The sequence below is a fragment of the Eurypyga helias genome, unplaced genomic scaffold (genome assembly GCF_000690775.1).
Source record: "Eurypyga helias isolate BGI_N326 unplaced genomic scaffold, ASM69077v1 scaffold2567, whole genome shotgun sequence".
NCBI lineage: Eukaryota > Metazoa > Chordata > Aves > Eurypygiformes > Eurypygidae > Eurypyga > Eurypyga helias.
The window spans coordinates 46,085-70,088 of record NW_010262203.1 but is presented as its reverse complement, the minus strand read 5'-3'; the positions used below and the strand labels follow the sequence as shown (position 1 = coordinate 70,088).

General features: G+C 36.8%; 1 protein-coding gene across 1 annotated transcript in view; it reads left to right on the top strand.

Moving 5' to 3' along the window:
• Positions 1-24,004, top strand: part of DOCK9 (dedicator of cytokinesis 9) — a gene marked incomplete at its 3' end in the record, with an annotated part of 114,765 nt that overhangs the window by 45,026 nt on the left and 45,735 nt on the right. The window contains exons 10-27 of the mRNA XM_010155614.1: positions 2,788-2,862; positions 2,956-3,096; positions 3,459-3,659; positions 3,801-3,923; positions 6,280-6,362; positions 6,810-6,932; positions 8,585-8,664; positions 8,745-8,932; positions 9,056-9,121; positions 9,705-9,797; positions 10,078-10,201; positions 10,559-10,680; positions 12,131-12,217; positions 12,833-12,922; positions 18,690-18,805; positions 18,940-19,009; positions 19,155-19,280; positions 19,410-19,481. Of these exons, the coding sequence (XP_010153916.1) occupies positions 2,788-2,862; positions 2,956-3,096; positions 3,459-3,659; positions 3,801-3,923; positions 6,280-6,362; positions 6,810-6,932; positions 8,585-8,664; positions 8,745-8,932; positions 9,056-9,121; positions 9,705-9,797; positions 10,078-10,201; positions 10,559-10,680; positions 12,131-12,217; positions 12,833-12,922; positions 18,690-18,805; positions 18,940-19,009; positions 19,155-19,280; positions 19,410-19,481 (1,980 nt within the window). The remainder of the gene's footprint in view (positions 1-2,787; positions 2,863-2,955; positions 3,097-3,458; positions 3,660-3,800; positions 3,924-6,279; positions 6,363-6,809; positions 6,933-8,584; positions 8,665-8,744; positions 8,933-9,055; positions 9,122-9,704; positions 9,798-10,077; positions 10,202-10,558; positions 10,681-12,130; positions 12,218-12,832; positions 12,923-18,689; positions 18,806-18,939; positions 19,010-19,154; positions 19,281-19,409; positions 19,482-24,004) is intronic.

Below are 24,004 nucleotides of genomic sequence, written 5' to 3'. Positions count from 1 at the left end.
CAACTATAAAATTAGATGCTCTTATTGCATGGAAGATTTTTCTTTCTTTGTAGTCAGAGTTATTGGAATGTTTAGGTTCCATATAACTTTGAGAGGACTTTTATTCAGGGCTGCAGCACCTGCATATAGTTTTAGTACTACAGATGCTGCTTCCGGTTTCCATAACCTTCTGATCAGAAGCATGCAGCACTTTTTAAGCTAGGTGTTTTTCTAATGTATTTTTTTCAGCTCATTATGTACTGGCTTTTTTTACATCCTAGTTATAACCCATTTAAACTTGTTTCATTCAAAATAAGTTTTTAAGTTTTCCCTTTTTCGTTTATTTTTACTAAATACTACCTTTCAAAATAACTTGCTCGAATGTATTTTTTTAGCCTTTTTTCCCGGACACGTACAGTGAAAAATTTACATCAGTACACCGTTTGTGCCTTAACTTGATTACTTCATATAAATGCTGTTTGAGGATTTTTTTGTCCTCTGTTCTTTCTTGCATTGTCTTTTCAGTTGTTATTGTTTGGCTTGCTTCTTTTTTCCCTGGTGGAAGACTTAAAAAGCATTGAGCCTCCTTTTAGAAGAGTTTATAGTTGCTCTATTATTTTTGTTGGTTCTAGGGGGAGATTTTCGCAACAGTTGACCTCATATCCTTATGAGGAAAGAGAAATTCCTTCAGGGGTGATTGTAGAGCACCTGACAATAGGGGAAGGGGGGGAGAGGGCCGGAGGGTGTGTGTGTGTGTAAACTGTCTTCCTAGGGAAGGTTTAACCCTTGTGAGTATGAAGGCCTCCAGGCCTTTGTCTTTCTTTCAATGGCTGTTAGCTTATAACACAAACTAAATAAGATGGTATTGTGCACTTCAGTGCATGGATGTGCACACATATATCCATGTCTGTCTGTCCTGCCTGCTTTAATCCTAGAATCATAGAATGGTTTGGGTTAGAAGGGACCTTTAAAGGTCATCTAGTTGCAACTCTCCTGCCATGGGAAGGGACACCTTCCACTAGACCAGGTTGCACAGTGTTACTTCCTGTTCCTTTTATGTGTAACTTAAGTACCAAGCGTGAATGTAGGCTTTTTGTTGTTGCTTTAATATTCACAAAAAACAAATTAGACCTCTTTCTTTTAATAACTATGGGACTGTCATGATCAGCGTGCCCAAATGCTTCCTTAACCATTACGGGTCCCTGTATTCCTTGAGGTCAGAAAACATTGTCCCTGTTTTATAGATGAAGTGGGATTACAGGGTCATTGCCATGCTGTAGACAGGGTCGAATGAGTACATACATTTTCAGTTCCTGACTTCTGACAGACTGCTCCTCATTTGTCAGTCAAAAATGCATATTTTTGTCTTGTCTTTAGTGCACAAAACACCAAAGAATCTAAAACTATTCAAGGTGCTTTACCTGAAACAGTTTTCCTTGCTCTTATGACTAGATCATCTTCCTCTTCAGCTCTTGCCACTGACTATTCCTTTTCCAAAATGTACATGCAACCTTATTGCTGTCTTTAAACTTCTTCACAGTTTAGTCCGGTATTTCTCCTTTGTACCGCCTTTGGACAAGCAAACCCTGGCAATACTTTGCTGATATCGAGTGTCTGGGTCTTGTCTGTCACAGCAGCTCTTGTCTCTTCTCCTGTGTGTGTTAAAGACAGCAAAGTAAAGTAAATGAAATCTGTTAGAGCCCCTGTACTCATCCTTTAAGTCAAATTCTTCTTATTGTTATCAACCTAAAATAGGATTTTGAGCTCAAAGAGCTAATGGGTTTTTGTTTTTTCTGGAAACATAGTAGGAGTTTCTTCAATACCTAGCAAAACAGATGTAGACAGTAGATCACTTCCAGCTGATGGTCAGTGATGAACATATTGGGTTGGTAGATTCTTTTAACCCTTGCAGGCTGATCCAAAAGTAGACACCTGTTGGTAACATAATACTTTGTATCCCTCTTTAGCCAGCTACTACTTTGGGAATGACAACTCTCCTACATGGGTATTTTTGGTGCACGTGTATGTCCATTTGTCATGTCCCATGACTTGAGAAATCATAGAACTCTCTTTAAATAATACCCTTTTTTTGGAAAAAGTAACCTCTCTATGCTATCAGTCTTCACATTCTGTTTTGTTCCACTTGTTTTTTACTGCTAATAGGTAAGCATCCGCAAATCCCAGGCAGGATCAGTCTACAGTGTGCTCTGCAAAGTAACTTTTAAGTGTGAGGGGTTTATCTTTTGGAAGTTTTTTGGGTTTTTCCATCTACCCACAGGAAAACCACTTCTTTGGCAGCAGAGCTCAAGAAAAGAATAAAAAAAAAAAAAGAAAACCCACAAGAAAAAGAAGAGTTCTGATGTTGTTTCTTAATTTAACTAACCTGTTGTTTCCTGAGCAATGTTGAGCTCTCAGGATAGTTCTGAGCTTTAACCTACACTCATACTTACTTTCTTTTAAAAATAAAATAGTGTTATGAAACTTCTTTTATCATTTAAGGAGGTGAAGTGCTCACTCTGTGAGCTACACTGGATTATACTTCCCATGAGCTTGGAAGGTTACATGTTGCTGATGTACTTTGTGTTTTGAGGCCTGGAAAAGCCTTTAGAGGAGAGTAGCCTGCTCACTTTTTACTCTGACATGATGGAGCAATTTAAACCACGGAGTTGCAAAGCTTAGTTAAAGAGAGAAGAGTACCTGAATTAAAAACAAGTAAAGCTTTGAACATCCCAGAAAAGGAATGTAATTGAAAACCATTTTCATTTAATAGCATGGTACTAATAATCTTATTTCTCTTATTTTAAACAGACTACCAGAGAAGCAGAAATCAAGTTGAAAAGTGAAAGCAGAGTTAAACTTTTTGCCTTGGATCCAGATGCCCAGGTTAGACTTTTTTGCAAGGAAGCATGTTATTTTATGCTGATCCTTTTGAGATGAGAAACAACTTGCCTTAATTTTTCTTTTCTGTTTTTAAAGAAACTTGACTTTTCTGGTATTGAACCAGAAGCGAAGCCATTTGAAGAGAAATTTGGAAAGAAAATCCTTGTGAAGTGTAATGACTTAGCTTTTAATTTGCAAAGCTGTGTTGCAGAAAATGAGGAAGGACCAACAACAAATGTAAATAATTCATCTTAATTCTTTTCTGTTAATATTGTAATGAATGTCTTAGTATTTTGTTGGCAGTGTTTTTAATGGCAGAAATTCCTTGCTGTGAATGAGGAATGCATATTGTGTTTTTTTTTTTTCTAATCCTTTAAATCAAAATGAGAGCCTAAATCCTACAAAAAGTAACTTGGCTACTAATCTTTGTGTTGTAGAAAGTGGAATTTTTCTTTTACTTTCTTTTACACCTTGTCAGTAACACCTAGAGCAATGGCTGTGTGTAACTGTTTATCAAAATGTTACTCATTTCCTTTCATACACATTGTAACAGAAGTATGGATGACAGCAATGACACGATTCTTTTTTTAAATGTCTAGGTAGAACCTTTCTTTGTCACATTATCGCTGTTTGATATTAAAAACAACCGGAAAATTTCAGCAGATTTCCATGTTGATTTGAACCACGCCTCGGTAAGGCAGATGATATCCAGTTCATCTCAACAAATGATGAATGGCAGCCGTGACAGCTTACATAGAATTCAGGACATTCATGAAACTGTGTTACAATATCCAAAGCAGGTAAGAACTAGTAAGCTGAAGAATTAGTAGGATTTTGGATACAAGGTGATTTTTCCTACATGCTTTGGTTGGCTTGGTATTATTGTAATGTAAAATGTGTGTGCATTTTCTTTTAATATTTATCCCTTGTTTTATTTCTAGGGAATATTCTCAGTCACATGTCCTCATACTGACATCTTCCTTGTGGCTAGAATAGAAAAAGTACTACAGGGAAGTATTACACATTGTGCTGAACCATATATGAAAAGTTCAGATTCTTCAAAGGTATGTTATCTTCTTCCGTGGCACAGGTAAAAATGCTGAGGCAAGACAGGCCAACTTGAAATTGAGAAATATCAGTGAAAAGCTTACTTCTTTTGTAGGAAATTCAGATTACTGGATGATTTGATTTAGTAAGTTGTAGTTATTACTAGTAACTATTATGAATTAAAATGTTATGTCTTGCATATTATTGGGAAACATTTAGCTTTTTATAATTGTGATAATCTATGATTTTTATAATGGTTTTAAGCTGATTTGGCAAAAGAATATTAGACCTCAGTATGAATGTTGAGTTGAAAGTTGTTGAACAATGAAATATTAAATACAGGTCAAATTAACTGTATGTCTGACTTAGTTAATGCATCTTATTTACTATATCATTGTTGTTGACCTTTCCTTTGTGTCACTTTTTGATGGCCATAGTTTACTGTAGCATTATCTGCCCTCTTGCTGTGTCTTCCTGCAGAACCATTGAGCTCATTAAGCCTCTGTTTTTATGTATAAAATGCTATGTGGATTTGATAGCACTCTGAATCACTTTTGGAAATAAGCCACTGAAACATTTTAAGTTTACAGGAGTTTAGGGTGTTGTAACATTTTAATGTTTTCGGAAACATATCTAAAAGGAGCTTTGTGGATTGCTGCTTCTTGTCTGTCACTGAAGAAATAGTTTTATTTTGTCTATTTACAGTTGTGGTTAAGTAGCTGGACTGGGATACTAGGAGAAAAGTGTTTTTTGTCAGCAGTGTTAGCTGTTTTTAGCTAGTGAAAGGGAAGAAGGAAGGGTTAACTTTCAGTTTCTGCAGAACAGTGTTCTTTCCTACTGACTTAATGCTGGCTAAGCTATATGTAAAAAACATGCATTTTTCACTTGGTCTTAATGTAGATCAGACTACTGATTTGCTTTTCCACGAATACTTGAATTTTTTTTTTTAGTAATCGTTCAAAAACAGCAGCTTTGTATTTTAGGAATCTGGTTTTGAAATGTATGTTGGCTGTTACTGAGTTAAACTAAACCTGAATCGAGTAACTGATTTTGATGGTCTTGGGCCTGAGCCACATGGGAAAGTGAAGAAAGCTCAAGTGTTCACAAATTTGATACTGAGTGCTAGACTTGTTTTGCCCCGTACTGCAGGAGTTGCCAATAGGAACATTCATGGTTATATTAACTTTATGCTGTCTGTTTCTGGTATTCATTTGCTTATAATTTTATACAATTGAACACTTAGTTTGAAATTTTTTCTGGCTTTGTTCTCTGGGATTGCGCAGTATTAATTTGAAACAAAACAGACGGTGCCAGCTGTACAGGCCTTCATCTGTGTCACAGCAAGTTCCAGTTCCCTGCAGAATTACCACTCTAGACAAGACGGGAGAATGGAATCAGCAAATTCTGTAGCTGAGAGATCACTTGTTTTACTGTTAAAATTCACTGAATACAGTGAATTAATGGTGATTGCTTATCAAGGTTCTATGCATCTGGGTGCAGTTTCCCCCTTTTTAAAGGAAAGGGTAATGGAGAGTTGGCTCAAACACACATAGATGGAAGGAGCTCTTCCTAATGTCAACAGCATGGATCAGAGACAGCGTTCAGGCAGGTTTACTTCATGTTTTTCTGCCTCTGGCAAATAGTTCTGCTCTGTGTAGGAATATATGAGAAGCTGGTTTGGGGAATAGAGAAGCCCATTGCTCTCTCATAGGAGCTTCTGCTTTAGCTCAAGAGGTTCAGCTTGGTGTTCACATCTCAAACTAGTGGGTTTCTAGCTCTGATTGTTACACGTGTTGGTTGTATATAATGGAATTGCTCCTTCACTCAGAAGTTAACAGAACCAAAAACTTGAACTTTTAGCGAAAACAGTGTCACGATGTTCATACGTAGGATTGTCCATGTGATCCTCACACAACTCCTCCCCAAATTCCATGTCTACTTGCAATACAAATACTGCAGAGTATTTTGCTATTTACACTGCAGGAATGGGTTCTGGTATATAGAGTTGGGTGATGAACTGGGGAGTAAGTGTGGGGGGAAATTTTTTAACTGGATTGACAGTTTAGTCTTAAAAAACAGTCGAATTTTTCTCTAGCTTTCATGAGAGTTTCATATATAATATTTTTTCTTGCTTAATTGAGTATGTATCATTGAGGGTTTAATAGATCTGTGTTCACCCATGAAGTGCTGTGAAATCAGCAGGTCCTGCCTAACCTGAACTTAGTTGTTAAGAGGTACTTTCATTTCTTTTACTCACATAGTTAGTCTAAATTTTCTAATTCCTATCGTTGTCAGTATGTGTTTGTTTTCTTGTGTACTAATGGTGCAAAAAATGTAGTTTTAAAACGTGGCTGTGCCTTATGCCCCTTGCAGGTTGCACAGAAAGTTTTGAAGAACGCTAAGCAGGCATGCCAGAGATTAGGTCAATATAGAATGCCTTTTGCCTGGGCAGCTAGGTAAGGACAGATCTTGTCAACCTCTATTTTTTCCTTACTTTCTTTAACATTGTTTTCTGCATCTCACTTCATGTAAAACTTAATGTGCTATTTAAATTATTTCTTGCTTTACTTTCAATTAACCAGATATTTCTGACAAACTTGTGCTTCAGCTCTGTAGTAGCAAAAGAAGTTATAAACGTTCATCGTATTATTATTCAAACTATTGAATCTTACCAGCTGTTTTCTATTGTTGATTTTTTAAAATTTTACTAAGAATGAAATGGTCCACGCTTGTTTTGTTGGACTGAGCTATTTATATGTTAAAATTCACCTACAGTGATAAGAGTATTAAATGCTTAATATGAAGGATAGTGCAGTATGTTTTAATTTGTAGTAAAGAAATTTCCTGAAGTGAATTTCATCACTTTTGTAAACTCAGCTGAAAGCAGGATTTTTGACTTTCAGGACGCTGTTTAAAGATGCCTCAGGAACCCTGGATAAAAATGCAAGATTTTCTCCTCTCTTCAGACAAGACAGTAACAAACTTTCAAATGAAGACATGCTGAAATTGTTAGCAGATTTCAGGAAGTAAGTCTAATTTCCCCACTTGAAAAAGCAAACAAACCAACACACCCTAACCCCTCTCGCTACCCCCAAACCCCACAATTTTTTGTTATAGTCTGGAACTGGAGGATCAAATCTTTGGATATATGTATTTATGTTTTTCACTTCAAATATATAAGTTGTATAAATATAATCAAGGCCTTCATACAAACTACAGATCTTCCCTTTGCAGGGCTGAAGTATTAATGCCACGTCTAACTTGCAGTAGCCATCATCTCCTGAAATAGCTCTGTTTTATGAGTTATTCTTGCATAAAACACTCTTCTGAATCTCAAAGGAAAACAAGTACGAGCATAAATCATATGTTCGCTGGCCTTGGACAGAGAGTCAGCTCTCAGGGAGAGGAATTCAAGCCAATCCAGCCCACCTTCCGTGGGACTGCATGTGGCTTGAGGTGCCTTAAATAACAAAACATTGATCATCCTTTTAACAAAGTTTTCCTAAAAACTGCATCAGTTTGTGTGGAAGGCTTAAGAATCTGTTACTGGCAGATGACCCTATTAATAAATTAGTTTTAATCCTCTTTCTTATTAAATAGGATGTAAAAATAATAGAGCAATCTTTGCTGCTTTGCAAAGGCATTTCCATTTCTGTTGTGGTACAGTTAGCTGGAGTTATTTTAATTGGAATAGTTGCTAATTGCAGAAGGCTTGGGCTACAGTTTATTCTTGCCTACCAAATCTGATAAGGAAATGAGGTTTGAAATAGGTATTTTAATTCCATTTTAGCAAGCTGCTTAAAGTTTCATTGAAGTTGACACAGCATTGAAATCGCTGTGCACTGATACACCTTGCCATGAACAATGTTACTGAAACTGAAACTAATACATTAAATTAGCCTGGCACATCACTTTACTTTGTGAATTCAAGAAATGCTTTTGGTTATTTCAGCATCCTGTTTGTCAAATTGTGTACAGTGTTTCACAGGAATTTTAGTAAGAAAGAGATTGTAATGTCTAAGGCTTCTATAGCAATTAGAATCCAGACTCCAACCAGAAAAAGTTTGTTTCAGAGCATGGGATTTCATTTTGGGAAAACTTGGCATCCACATTCCTTTGCGATAATTTTTTTTAAAAAAGCATGGTACTGACTGTCTTTATTCATAAAGGGTTCTGGACTGCTGTTTTAACATGGAAGATACTCCTGCTTCAAGAGTAGAAGATGCATTTTGTTAACATTTTCTCTCCCTGGTTGCTGTTCCCTCCAAATTTAACCCATTATCATAAATGCTTGTCACTGACCATTGAGATTTAACAAGCTTACTTCTGGGTCCCCTCTTTGCTGCAGCTGATAGGTTTTGTTTGCCATGTAGTAACTCACTATCTTTAACAATATTTTTCATTTTGATTTAAAGAAAGAAAAACATCATGCTTTTTCTGAATCTTTTCCACGTTTGTGAATGAAGTGTCACCTTTTTTTTGAGAATTTAAAGGATGAGAAAGATGTGAATCTAGGGAAAAAGCAAGATCAGATCAGTCATCCACCCCCAAGCCACCTTTCCTCTCATACTCCTGTTTCAGGATATTACTTTTGCCTCCATTTCCCATTATCTCTGTTCTCTGGCATCCGATAGTTTTGCATTTAGCCTGACTTTGAATTTTTTTTTCCTTCCTATAGACCTGAAAAGATGGCCAAACTTCCTGTTATTTTAGGAAATCTGGATGTTACGATTGATAATGTGTCACCAGATTTTCCAAGTAAGTATTAATAAACACTGTTAAATGGGCATTCAGGCTTTCTCTCTTCAGTTATTTATTAATTTTTTATGTGTTTTCAGATTATGTTAACTCATCATACATTCCCATGAAACAGTTTGAAAATAGTACCAAGGCACTAATAACGTTTGAAGTAGAGGAATTTGTTCCTTGTATACCAAAACACACTCAGCCTTTCACCATCTACAACAATCATCTTTATGTTTATCCAAAGCACTTGAAATATGACAGTCAGAAATCTTTTGCAAAGGTAAGTACAGGAGAGCTGTACATTCTTCTCTCTGGTTTGGTTAAGATTGTTTACGTCTTATAATTTTTTGTGATCATCCTTACAATTAAGTGTTTGGGGTTTTGTTTTTAAATACTACTTTAGGCAAGAAATATTGCAGTATGCATTGAATTCAAGGATTCTGACGAAGAGGATTCTTTGCCCTTGAAGGTTAGTCTTTTTTGGTTTTTTGCGGCCGATAAAATAGCGAACAGTTAGCTAAGAAGCACTGTGTTACTTGATTTATGTAGTTAGGGATCGCAGATTTCTGTCCTCCTGTTTCATTTGGCATAAGAGTAACTTCTCCATGACTTGCTTGTTTTTGGTATGAAAGAGCGGTAAAGAACCCTCAAAGCATTTTATTTCTTTATAGCAACAAGAATTCCAAGAATAAACTTGTTGCAAACAAAGGAGGCTCTTGCATGCTTCATAGGAGGAATTCTTTAAGCTAAAACTTCAGAGGCAAGCTCTGTGTTTGTTCATGAGCTACCACAGTGTGTAAGAGGTCCCTGGAAGAACAATAATAGAAAAATGTGTGGGAATCCTGAAGTAAAATCGTTGTCGGCTCTCCTGCTCAGCAGACAGTCTACAAATCATGTAATTTACTGTCTGTGCAGAGGAACCAAGTTGAACACAAGTTAACGTATTTCAAATTCTAGGTGAAATGGATTCTAAGCTGAAAGTGAAAGATCATCACTGTTTTCATTGTTCTTCCTTTACTTTTTCCTTTTTTTTTTTCTTTTCCTATTTTTAGTGTATCTATGGTAGGCCAGGTGGACCGGTGTTTACTAGAAGTGCGTTTGCTGCTGTTCTGCATCACCATCAAAATCCAGAGTTTTATGATGAGGTAAGCTACCTTTTTGAGGTAACTTTTACTGGTTTAGGTGTTATGTAAATTTCAAAAATACAAGCAGATATTTGAGGATTGTGACGTTCTTGATAATGATTTCTGTTAAATCAGATTCCCCCATTTTACTGTAAGTTCTGTTAAGTTTGGTGTGTGATTCTTGATCTTGCTTCAAATAACATAGAACCTAGAATTACTTTTTCAGTGTGCAGCCAGTAAGGCATGTCACTGCTCTAGCTGAAAACTTCTACGAAGGTTGTGATTCTTTGTCTTCTTTCAGATTAAAATAGAATTGCCCACTCAGTTACATGAAAAGCACCATTTGTTGTTCACCTTCTACCATGTCAGTTGTGATAATTCAAGCAAAGGGAGTACAAAGAAGAAGGATGTTGTTGAAACACAAGGTTTGTGTGCTAATGCTGTAATTTCAGTAACTACTGGGGAGATTTTATAATTATGAGTTCTGTGATCCATACAATGCTTTCTAATTACATTATACTGTCTGAAGGATCTCATTAAGTACTTAGTTTAAACATTTCAAATGTTTTAGAATGTCTATCAAGCGTATGGGTTTTTTAAACTCTGACAATTGTTTTACCTTTTTAATTATTTCTAATCCTTTGAGTTCAAATCAGTTGGTGCTTACAGTAACATTTTCTGTCTTATGAATTACTTATCAGAAGTGTACAGGAAGACTTCTGTAAGGATTTTTGTAAAGATTCACAACGTATTTTAAATAACTTGTCTTTTGTGTTCCATAGTTGGGTATTCTTGGCTTCCTCTAATAAAAGATGGAAGAGTGGTGACCAATGAGCAACACATCCCAGTGTCAGCAAATCTTCCATCAGGCTATCTTAGCTATCAAGAAGTGGGGGTTGGAAAGGTACGTTGTAAAACATCACTCTAATATTTAAAAAAAAAAAAAAGACAAATGTGGAGAGAAGGTCTGCTTGTAATTCTGATAAGATTGGTTGGAAAGGTACGTTGTAAAACATTGCTCTAATATTTAAAAAAACAAAAAAAGACAAATGTGGGGAGAAGATCTGCTTGTAATTCTGATAAGATATAAGTCATTTTCTAGTAGAACTTTTTTTATATGGTTGAAATGGAGTGCTTTGCAAAAGTGAGACACCTGACTTAGAGGAAACAAACAAACCAACCCAAACAGAAATGGGAGACAAAGCTTATGACTAAATTCTGACTTCTACAAGAGTTTGAATCAGCCCGCCCTCATATAGATTTTTTTGTTTACATTAAGTACTTATTTCTGTTATTATTTAGCTGGTGACTTTAGGAAATGTTGAAGTTTGGCTTTTTTGTAGTAATATTTAACTAGAAGTTACAGTAATTTTGAAATATATTAAAGCTATTTTGAGTTTATGAAAATATGCAAATAAACTGAAGTCCTTTACTAAATTTTTTTAGCATTTCATGCTGTCTCCTTTCAGTAAGTCCTTTATTCCTGAAAAAGTCTTTCTTACATCTTGATTTTTGTGATCTTTCTACTTCACTAGTAAAATTTATTGTTGTATTTTTCAAAGCAGAAAGCTTGCAAAATTGTAGTAACAAAACTTATACCAAGGAGGATACAAAACGTAAAATGTGATAGGGGATTTGACTAAGAGAATGAAATGCAGAGACAAAATTGACTCATTTTGGAGGAAGAGGCGTAAAATCAACAACTGCTGCTCTCCTCCTGTTATACTGCCTTTTCTTTTTCAACTCTGCTGTAAGCTTTCCAACCATCGTCTCCTTCACATCTTTCATCTTCTCACATTATAGGTGTATTTATGCCTCTGCTGTTTGTCTCTGCTCATGCCCATGGGTAGAAGGTTAGGACTAATATGACTGGTCATAGATCTAGCAGTAAAATCTGCCCCCAGCCGGTTGTCAGGCTAGACAGCTGAGCATGCCCATTGTCAGTTCTTTGGAAAAGGGATGGAAAGGAAGCACTGGCTGCTACCTCTCAGTGACTGATGTTAATAGTTAAACTGTGTCTGTATCTGTGGAAGTTCTTGTGTTTTTCTCCGAAAACTAGTAGATATTTCTCTTGAGTCAAAGAGTTATTGGGGAAACGTGAAATCTGTTACTTCGAGAAAAGCAATTTTGTTAGCCAGTCAGGAAACTACTATGGGACTTACAAACATTTTAAGCTTCATAAATGCTTTTGGTAATATACCTGCATAATTTTTTTTAATGACTTTATTCATTGCACACATTTCTTCAACCTGTTTTTTTTTTTTTAAAAAAAAGTGTTGTTTGTGTTAATATGAACAAATTGGTTTACGCTAGTATACTGCTACATTATTTTACCTTTCCTCCTGTGTGTGCAGCATTCTGGTCCTGAAATAAAATGGGTGGATGGAGGCAAACAGCTGTTAAAAATATCCACACATCTGGTTTCAACTGTGTATACTCAGGTGAGTTGTGAAAGAAATTAAATTGGAGAAAGTCTAAGGAATAATATGTTTGGTTTATGTACGTACAGTATTTGGGAAGATTATTGAACTCAGTATGCTGACCTCTTACTTTTTGTCTTTTGACACTGTGCATGGTATCTTTCACATCAGCTGTGAAAAAAAGCACGCCTTAAATAGAAGCTATTCAGAATGTAAGCCTCTTGAATTTTAAATCAGATGAGAAGTCATAATTGTTTTAAAGTTATTTACTGGCATTCTAATAGCAGCGAGGCCTGTTATAGCTGCTCATAAAATACGTATTATGATCAGTTGGGATAATGTAACAGTAAGTATGCTGTTTTCTGCATGTCGGTTGTCTTGAAGCAAATATAGGTGGTATTTTGTATAATGGGTATCCAAAAACCACTGGAAATTTCTTAAGTTGGTTAAAAAAAAAATAAATCAGTGTTACATGTAGACTAAATAGTCTTCTGAGTAGTGTACTTTGAATTTTTTTGAAAATTGAATGTATGGATATGGATTTCTACCTATAAATATTTTTAGTGTATTCTGTTTTGGATTATGGATAGTGATGTTAGATATTGTTTAATTCGTTGGTCTTTTTATCTTTGACAGGACCAGCACTTGCATAATTTTTTTCAGTACTGTCAGAAAACAGAGTCTGGAGCTCGTGCACTAGGAACCGATCTTGTAAAGTATCTTAAGGTATAAAGTGTCAGTGAATAACAGATTATATTATTTATTTATACTTTTGCAAAACCTAGGAGCTTCAGGCATTTTCTCTCATTAAGGTCTCGTTAACGGAATATGCAATATAAAAAGAACAAAAAGATACTTTCTGCCCTAGATAAATTTACAATTGCAGTGTAAGAGGAAACCACGAGGAAGTAATGAGACAGTATCGGTCAGCCTCATGAGTGATAATTTTGAAACACTAATGGCTTAGTTTGTGTGGTGGTTTAACCCCAGTCATCAGCCAAGTACCACACAGCCGCTTGCTCATCTCCCCTTCTCTCCCACTGGAGGAGAACCAAGAGCAAGAGTCAAGAAAATTCCTGGGTTGAGATAAGAACAATTTAATAATGAAAAAAAAAAGATAATAATACTAAAATAACAATAATGCTAACAATATAAATATTACTACTAATAAAAAGTAATGAAAAAATACATCCACTACTAATAAGGATATGTAATGGAAATAATGGAAAAGAAAACAAATGATAACAACTGCTCACCACCCACAAAACAATGCCCAACGAGTTCCTGAGCAACGAGAGCCAGACCAAGCCCCAGAGAGAGAGAGTGTGTGTGCCAGAGCAAGCCCCATCTTATATACTGAGCGTGATGTTTTATGGCATGAAATGTCCCTTTGGTCAGTTTGGATCAGCTGTCCTGGCTGCGTCCCCTACCCGCTTCTTGTAGAGAAGGAGCTGGGAACACAGGGGCAGTATCAGAAACTGAAGAAGTCCTTGGCTTGATATAAACATTCCTTAGCAACAACCAAAACCATTAGCATGTTATCAATATTCTTAGCACAACCAAAACATAGGTTCATCCTAGCTATCTCAAGGAAAATTACTATCCCAAGTAAAACCATCACAGTTTGTCAACATAATCAAATTAACCTGCACATGGGAATTGTCAGGAATGCTCACTCTTGATTTTCTAAAGTTGTGTTTAGGATGTCATCATTGTCTACAGGATGAGATCAATAGAGTGCAATTTTGTCTTGACCAAGTAGGCCAGATTTTTAATATGAAGCTCAGTCTTAATATCTATCTAAGGTATTGCAAGTAACTCTTCATTTTCTTAGGCACAGCAGAGTTTATTGTTGTAACTGAATACCATCAATCAGTAAAACTGAACTGTCTACTCAGGACATTTAAGAATTTAACTGTTGAATGTGGCACACTTCTGAACTGAATTTGTTTTGTGACCTTGGTTATGTCAAAACCATGGCTCTGAGTCCTCTTCCTTGCCCCAAGGCTTCTGTGATCAACTTTAGTATGAAAGAGGACACAGTACATTAACAGCAGGAAGATATAATAAGTCTATTTAGAAATGGGTTCTTTTTATTACTACCATTTTTTACTGAGAGACCTGTTTCTCAATCTTCTATTTGTCCTTATTCTGAAATGTTGCAATCCCAAAACCTGCTGGCAAAGCAGATGTCACTAGTACAACCCATTAGAATGGATTCTGGCCATTTCAGCTTCACATCAAAAGGGTAAGGCAGAGAACAAGTAGTCTTGTAGCTGAACTTCATCATCCCCCTTGGTTACTTAGAATGAGTCACTAGAAGTGCCTCTCACTTGGGTTTCTGCTACTAACATTCTTGTTTTGATACAGTATGTTGTTTTTCTGTGTTTATCACTAAAATTATCTGTTTCGAGTTCCTTGATAATTTTAGATCTGGAGCCATCCTTATCTCCATTGCTTTCTTAAGCAGTAATTATACCAAGTAGTCCCCAGTTAGATGGCACTAGCACTAAGGCTGGCAGTGTTTTGGCTTCAAAGTCACACCCTGCAATACCAAGAAGCCCTACTGGAGTTAGCGGCAGCTTATGTACAGAATCTCTCCCTGATAAAACACTTAAATATCCTCTGTCATCGTGACACTTTTCAAAATACTGAATCTTTCTAACTGTATATATGTGGTTTGTGCTCTGAAGAAATGTGTCTGATAGAGGCAGAAGAGAAGAACTGCTGCTTCAGAGTATTTCGTCTTGCCTTGAGGCCAAGGGAAATATTCCATCTTTCCCCAAGTAACCTTTCTGGGAGACTACAGTCCTGCTGTCTGAGATTTCTGTTTGAAGAAGGGAATCTCTTCACCTCTCACTTCCTACTGTTTGTACTTTTTTGGCAAGGGGTTTAAAGTTACTGGTTTTCAATGCCTTCCCATGTTCTATCGAAATACAAACAAAGGAAACCCAGGTTTTTAGAATTCCTAGTCATAAAAGACATTCCTCTCCTTGCTGCAGTTTTGCCTTCTTGCTGTCTGGTTGTGGTTTTGAAATCAGTTGGGACACCAAACCTTTATCATTGGACTTTACCTGTCTTTTTCTTCTCTCCATATAGTAAGGATGATATGTTCTGAGTATCTGTCATCATGAATTAGAGGTCTTAAAGTCTGACCTGTGGCTCATTGAAGCTCTTTAATATTGTCAGTATTGTTTCAGTTGCATAATTTTTTTTCAAGAGTTGTAGCCTTCCTGCTACTTAAGATGCCAGAGAAAATGGCAGATGTTTTCTGGTGTCAAGAAGAAAAGAAAGATTATTGCCCATATGGGACCTCAGGGAATTGAACTTCTATTGATAAGTTTAGGTGAAAAAACAGAATTGGTTCTTTCTGGTGCTGAATATGAAGCAGTTGGTCTGGGAAACAGATGTTACATGAGAAGCATGATTATTACTAAAATCCTCGCCATACACAGCAAGTCTGAATCACTAATATTAAAAAAATCAGTTTGCATACCATGGAGACCCTTTTTACCAGGATCTTGAACAGTCATTGCTGCCATGTTATGAGGAATGGAATGGCCCTGTACTTTGGTGTGGGCAGTTGGTTGATTCATGAGCTGAAGTTGTAAACAACCCTCAGTCACTTTCTGACCTGTTTGGTTCATCAGAATTCACAGTACTTCAGGAAATCCCACTGTTTCTTAAGTTTACCAGTGCTCTACTTGAATCTGATATAATCAAAATTTCTTCCAGGGACTAGCATGGCAATTTCAGGTTTATCTTGTTGCCTGCTGACTGTCAAAAATGACACTTGGCTGGAATCAAAGGCTTGATTGTCTTCTTGACATTCACAACTCTTGTTAGTCTGGTAGAAAAAAAAATTACCATCAGGTATCAAAGTAATATTTTAGGGAAAGCTCAAAAGAACATTTCCTCAGATCACACCCAAATCACATAATTCACTTTAGTTGTATATTATCACATACGCTGTAATAAGTTTGAGTAGCTTATTCCTTTGCTTAAACACTGTAACGGGTACAAATTGAAAACAGGGAGGTTTAGATTAGATATCAGGAAGAAATTCTTCACAGAGAGGGTGGTGAGGCACTGGAACAGGTTGCCCAGAGAAGCTGTGGATGCCCCATCCCTGGAAGTGTTCAAGGCCAGGCTGGATGTGGCTTTGAGCAACCTGGTCTAGTGGAAGGTGTCCCTGCCCATGGCAGGGGGGGTGGAACTAGATGGTCTTTAAGGTCCCTTTCAACCTTAATCATTCTATGATTCTATGATAATTCCACAATAGCAGTATCTTTAGGTTCAATGACAAGACCATGTCTCGCCAAAGTCTCTGGGACAGAATAGTGCAACCACAGAGCTTCTTTACAATTTTTGCTTGTTGTCTGGCACCAGAACATTGTCACTGCACAGTATGAACATGTTCCACATGACTAGATTAACACATCATACTGACTCTATTGCCTTGCCCTGTGGTTAAAGAAGAAAAATGGTAGGTATCTTCTGTGTTAAATACAAATTACGACTATTCTCAATTCTGTTGGGCCAAATTCCTCTCTAACTAGGCCTCCCAGGAACCCAAATACTTTTTCCTTGTGTGTATTGAGAGCTTGCCTTCTCTGTGGCAGCCTGTACCCACCTGTGCCAGGCTTGGCTAGCCTGTGGGCTCACCATTTTCTTAAAAAGGTCAATGTTTCAGGTTGCTTGTGACTGTTTCCTGCAGGCAACGTCTATGCTGTAGTGGCAGAGACACATTTAAATACCTAGGCTTTACTTTCCTCCGCAGTCAGTGTGCTACTGGCAGAGTAGCTTGCGTTACTGAACCTGACAAGTGTTCTGTTCTCTGTTCTATCTACTCTTGCCCTCCCTAACAGGTTTTTGTGTAAGCAGTCTGCCATGTCTAATTAAAGGTTTTCTGTGACTCATCTGACTCAAGATGTTTGTATGCTCTCCTTCATGTTTCATGAGCCCAAACATCACTTAGCATTTCGTAAATTGAAGGATCTTCTTGTAGTTACCCATATTCCTGCCGGAGAGATTCTGGCAAGCTAAATGTAATTGAATATTCTCAAGGCATCAGATGCTTGGGTAAAAGTCCACTCCAGAGTCCTCATTAAAGCAGCACCTTCACCAAAAATATATCTGCATCCTGGACAAATGTGTGAGCTGAAGTTTCATTTGCATGTTTACCTAATGTTTTCATATTTAGGACTTAGAGAAAAGATGCCGTAGCATATGACTGCTGTTTCCAAGAGAAATCATTTATTGTGTAGGAAGGAATCATAGAATCGTTTGGGTTGGAAGGGACCTTAAAGATCCAGTTCCAACCCCCCTGCCATGGGCAGGGACACCTTCCACTAGACCAGGTTGCTCAAAGCCTCATCCAGCCTGGCCTTGAACACTTCCAGGGATGGGGCATCCACAGCTTCTCTGGGCAACCTGTTCCAGCTCCTCACCACCCGCTCCGGGAAGAACTTCTTCCTGATATCCAATCTAAACCTCCCCACTTTCAATTTAAACCCGTTCCCCCTTGTCCTGTCACTACAGACCCTTGTAACAAGTCCCCCCCAGCTTCCTTGTAGCCCCTTCAGGTACTGGAAGGTGCTATAAGGTCTCCCCGGAGCCTTCTCTTCTCCAGGCTGAACTGGAAGACTGTTTTGAGACCTGCATTAAGTGTGAATATGCCTCGAGGCAAACATTCAAAGGCAAGGCAGCTGCTTAACACTGAATAGAAATGTTTGAAGTGTGGTGTCTGATGCATGTTCAGCAAATACAGTCTTTTTTTTTTGTTTGTTTTATAAGCTCCCTGTAACTCCAGGGAGTATTGTGGCATAAAACAATGTAGAATGAAATGCTATACACTGCCTTTTATGTCAGGGTGGTTATGTCTAATATCTTTGGCATGTGATAGAATGCAAAGGCACATCATAAAGAAGTTGAGTGGTTAGTAATTCACTGTCTCCAGTTGCCAGCATTAGGTAGTTAGGGGTTTTAGTTAATTCTGTTTTTCAATGTTAGTTTAATATTTTGTGCAGTAACTAGTGTTAGACAGGTAAGTTATCTGTATGGTTTTGTGGAACTTATGTTTGCTAGATGTCTGTACTGGGGGATGTCATAACATTGTATAGCAGCATGTCAGCATCACCTTGTTGTGGTGTACACAGGTGTTGTTTTCATTGAAATGTTACCTCGTATGCACTTCAGTGCAAAAGTACAATTAACTACTTCAGAAATCCTTTTAATAAAGCCTAATTTTTATCCCCTATTTACATTAATATGGAAAATAGTTGCCCAACACTTATGTTGGAAACTATTCTTAATTGCTTTCTGTGCAACTATTAACAACTGTATTGTGTAGTTACACTGTGTTGTGTAATTAACACCAAATAGTGCAAGCAGCATGTAGTTTTGGAAAAAAACATTAAATTTTATGGTTTCAGAACTTGTGATTGAAATGCCGTTGTTTCAAGAGAGTGACAGTATCACTGTTCTCTTTTAGAGCCTTCATGCTATGGAAGGCCATGTGATGATCGCTTTCCTGCCGACTATTCTAAACCAGCTCTTTAGAGTCCTCACTAGAGCGACTCAAGAAGAAGTTGCAGTCAATGTGACAAGGTAAAGAATTTTAAGTGCTTCATAGAGTGTAAGCGATGACTGGGTTATCGCATAAATCTGTAACAGAGTAGCATTTTTGCTATTGCAGTCGTAACTTTCTTTGTAGGCTTACTTGTTTTCTGACTTTTGTTTAGGGTTATTATCCATATTGTTGCTCAGTGTCATGAAGAAGGTTTGGATAGCTACCTGAGGTCTTATGTCAAGGTAAGTAAAAAGTAAATGAAATATTTCCTTTTTTTTTTTTCCCCTCTCTCTAAAAAGAGCATATTTAAATTTAGATGCATCTGTTTAATTTCAATTGTTTCATGTTATGTCATGGTTTCATATTATATTCTATTTCCTCCCCAAGTATGCTTATAAAGCTGAACCCTATGTTGCTTCTGAATACAAGACAGTACATGAAGAATTGACAAAGTCCATGACCACAATTTTAAAGCCATCTGCTGACTTTCTTACAAGCAACAAGTTACTTAAGGTATATATTGGACTGTACTTTTTACTCTATGTTCTTATCTGCTCAAAACTGAAGAACAGGAATTAATTGTATTGAAATGGTTGTTGAATTCATGTGGCAATTTTACAGAATATTTTCTTTTTTCTGCAGTATTCATGGTTTTTCTTTGAAGTTCTGATAAAATCAATGGCTCAGCATTTGATAGAGAACTCTAAAGTGAAGGTATGTCAACTTTTGGGGGAAAAAAAAACCCAACCCCTCATTCTAAAGAGAATTTATGTAGCCTCTTCTTTCTCCAATGACATTTTTATTGCATATTAGGAGAAAAGGTGCATGGTTATGATTTATATATAAAAATTTTATTTGTAAAAAGCAAAGCAGCCGGAGAAATCAGTTGAAATACTAGATAGAAAACACTACAGGGCTAGATTCAACACTGTTACAAAAGGATAGAAACTCCTTCAAATCCATACAGTAGAGCAGTCTGTGTAAATCATTGGACACTTGATTAAGATTTCCTAATACTTATAGTACAATGAAGCTGGAAGCCATAGATATCACTGGAGTTTGTAAGTAGTACCCAAAAATATGTGGGCTTTTTCCTGAGCAGTACAGTAACTGTGATCTGAGAACAGTGTGTCTCATCAGTTTACAGTTCTTCTGTATGTGATAAGAAGTATCAATATTTAATTCTGTGTTATTTCCTATGCTGGAAGGACCATGCTAAAATCTTAGAAACAGACATTTTCCTACCAGGTTGTCGTATGAGTAGTGTTCTTCCTGCACTAGTGATAACTTCTCCATTTACCTGCTTCTCTATTAAAACATCTTGAAAGTAAAGTTTTAAGTCTGCAAAATAGTCGCAGCTGAGTGATATACCAGGTTGATCTGAAATCTTTATTAGTATTTTCACTGTGTATTTAGAACATAACTGGAAGTCTGAAATACACGACAGGGGGATGGGGCTAGGGTAATTGTTTGGACAACGATCAGGGAAAAAATTTGGGAGTGCTAAACTTAAACTGTTCTGCTGTGGTATGATCAGTGGAATTTGAGTCCCAGTTCAACATTGTGTCTGGACTTTCTGTTTCAATAGATTTCATCGTTGAAGTTTTTCATTTTTCATTTAAGAAGCATGTGAGCTTCATGTGATAATTGATCAAATGAATTTTTCATCATTAGATATTCTCTAAAGAAATGTTTTATGTCCAAATCCTAGTAACCATCACTTTTTCTCAGAACACTAATACAGAATAAAAATGTTTTCCTGTTCATGTTACTGGTGGACTTTTAGTTAGAAGAATTAAATCAGATCACCAGACTTTCATCTAGCAGTAAATTTAAAAAATCTGCCATAATACAGTATTTAACTGGACACATTTTAGCACTAATTACGATACATAATTTACAGAATATCTTAATAATAGAGATGAAGAGCGTGATGTATGGAATCAAGTGGAACTGTGCATTCTACTGAAATAATACATCACACAGTAAAGATATCAGCACTGCACCTTCTGTAGAAACAGAAGGAGAAATCTAAATCTTCTGTCCCTGCCCACGGCTCTGGAATGCAGGAGGAGTTCAGTCAGTTTGTGGGACTCCTCATTTAGTAGCAAAATCAGTTGTGTGTTTTAAGCTTCACTTCCACCTACCTCAGTGTGCCCAGCTATGTTTTATTCTGACTTTGAGTATCTATGAATAGATAAAACTTGCAAAGAATATCTGATTTCATCCTGTTATTTTGCACTTGAAGAGGACCTCAAATTTTTGCTGGTAGTATCATGAGATTATAGCTGCTGTGTTGCATTTTTATAAAAGGAAAAGGAGTTGTCTTCATTTCAAGTGTCACGAAGAAGAGAGTGAGCTCCTTTCTGTTACTAAAAAGAAAGGATTTTTTTTTTTTTTTTTAATTAAAACTCAGCTCTCATTTGGAGCAGTGCTTCTGGCAGTGCTGGAACCTTTATTAGGACATGTTTGTTTAAAAAACAGGTTAGACAGTTGTTGGCAGGAAAGCCATGTTTTCTGCAAAACCAGCCTGATGCACCCTAATATAGGGACATAAACTTTTACCTGCTTAATCTAGAAATAGGTCTTTAGCTTGAGGGCATGGGGAGGAGTTGAGCATTTACGTGATACAAGTACTACAGATTGAAGTATCTTCTGTGTGAAAGAGGGCAAGCTTGAACTGTCCAGGCAACTGTGACAGCTACCATTTGTTTAGGAGTTTTTAGAATGCAGATGTATGCACACAGGGGTTGCTGTGCATCCCTTTGCATTTAAGATGTCAAGCTTCTTGATCTTGTTAAATGATCAGCTGTTTGGGAATTCCTTGAAATTTCTAGCAAAAAAGAAGTCTTAAAACCTTTTCTACCACTAATCAGTAGAAATACTGTTAATGCACACCAAAGTAAGAAAAATATTCAGATGGATTTTTCTGTTACTTGCTTTTTTTTCCTGTTTCATAATATCTGTTCAAGTAATTCAGCATCTGTAAACTGAAATTTCCATTATTGATTTGATGTTCCTTGAGGAAGGAGTTTGTGCCTCTGTTCACTCCGGAATGGAGTATTTCTTATTTCACTCCACTATTTTGAGCTTACTATAATCAGTTTAATTGTATTAAATACATTAATCAATTCAACTGAAATGAATAGTCTTATAAAGAAAAAACTGCTGACTTTTCTTAAAGCTGAAATTTTCTAGCAAATTCTGGAACTGAATTAAAATTTTATACTTTATAATGATATTGAAAAAACCAGAAAAAATTTTTGTTGGTTCCAGTCTGACAGTACTGGCAGTACTTTTCATTTTATACTATCCAGCTCTGTGAGAAGGTACAGTTTTTCTAATTACAGGATGTGGTGCATCTGGGCAAGGTTTTCAAAACATGGTGTGTGTGACACTTGTATAGCTTGAGGATGTTTCCTGTTGGATTTGGTAGGTGATGCCCTGAAAAACAACAACATGTTGGTTTTGCTGGGCCAAACATAGTTTATATCATTTTTCCTGATTTTTAACAAACCTACAGAAATCCTCACAAGTTTGGAAACTGCAGATTGGTTTAAAAAAAACCTTCAGAGAAACCACTAACTTGCTGTCATGCAAACCCATTTCCATAATTTAACTATAACTTTCTTACAATAGGGATTACATTTTTAAATTGAGATCAGATGGTGGATAAAATAAGTACAGTAGAATATCATATTTTTTTAAAGCAGGAACCTGTGTAAACAAAAGCAAATGCAATTTACTCTTCAGAATGACTCAGTGTCCTTGTTCTTAGTGTCCTCTCAGATATCATAGAATCACAGAATGGTTTGGGTTGGAAGGGACCTTAAAGACCATCCAGTTCCAACCTCCCTGCCATGGGCAGGGACACCTTCCACTAGACCAGGTTGCTCAAAGCCTCATCCAGCCTGGCCTTGAACACTTCCAGGGATGGGGCATCCACAGCTTCTCTGGGCAACCTGTTCCAGTGCCTCACCACCCTCTCTGTTAACCATTTCTTCCTGATATCTAATCTAAACCTCCCCACTTTCAATTTAAACCCGTTACCCCGTGTCCTGTCACTACAGGCCCTTGTAAAAAGTCCCCCCCAGCTTCCTTGTAGCCCCTTCAGGTACTGGAAGGCTGCAGCTCTTGTATAGTGTGGTATTCTACCACTGGTGACCATTCACATTACTACTATTTCTTGCTTTATTTATTTTGTAATAGTTTTTAATTATAATTTCTTTCCTCCGCAAGTGCTATACTGAGTCATTTGCTCAAAGCTAATGTCTCTTTACTGACCCATGTAATCCTAATAAGAAATTATATTTGGAGAGCACCAGCATGTAGATCTGAGGAAGAAATTCAGTTTAATAAGTCTCTTCATTTTAGGGAACGCAAAGTTAAGGGAACAGTGTGTCAGTTACAGATGCCTGAGCCTGATTTGATTACCTGATGTTATTGAAATAGTGTGAATTGGGGTGGGCATAGCCATTACTACTACTCATAGAGACTTCCATCTCTTTGTCTTAGTGACCCAAGTATAAGAGATGCTACGGATTACTTTCTTTTTTTAGTAGTAACAACCAGTAGCTGAGACCTAATGGCCTCAGGTTTGCTATGCTTGAAAGACTGAGCAGTTCATTTTGTGCTTACTATTTACTATTTCTTTTTTTTATTAGATGACTTCCTGTACAAACTGTGGTCATCTGAAATCAATTTCTAAGGGTCATTATGACTAAGCTTAGCATTTTCATTAGAATGCACCAAAAGATGAAGGAGAATACAATTCAGTGTTTATTTATGCTTCTGAAGATTGCTCTAGGAATTAGGACCTTTCTTTACACCATTTCTTTCATCAAATCAATTTGTCCATTACATGGGGTTATATATCATAGAAATGCTGAAAGTATTTAAGTAATCTTTCTGCCCTACAAAATTCTTCAAGTAGGCTAAAAATGATATAATTTCATTTTAATGAATGCGTGGTCTTAACAGCGTGGTTGTAAACATGCAATTTGTAGAAGATGGGCTTAAAAAAGGGTATGACTCCTTTCAAAGAAAGTACTAATTGTTAGAGGGGTTTTTTTTTTGTTTGTTTCCACGTTGCCAGAAAGAAGTAGATAAACCACAAAAATATTGATGGCACTTCTAACTCTAGAAGAGACCCCATTTTATTTCAGAAAATAAGGTACACAGTGGGGTGGGGTTTTTTTTATAGATATAATAGGTTCTGTAGCCATCAGTCTCTCTAA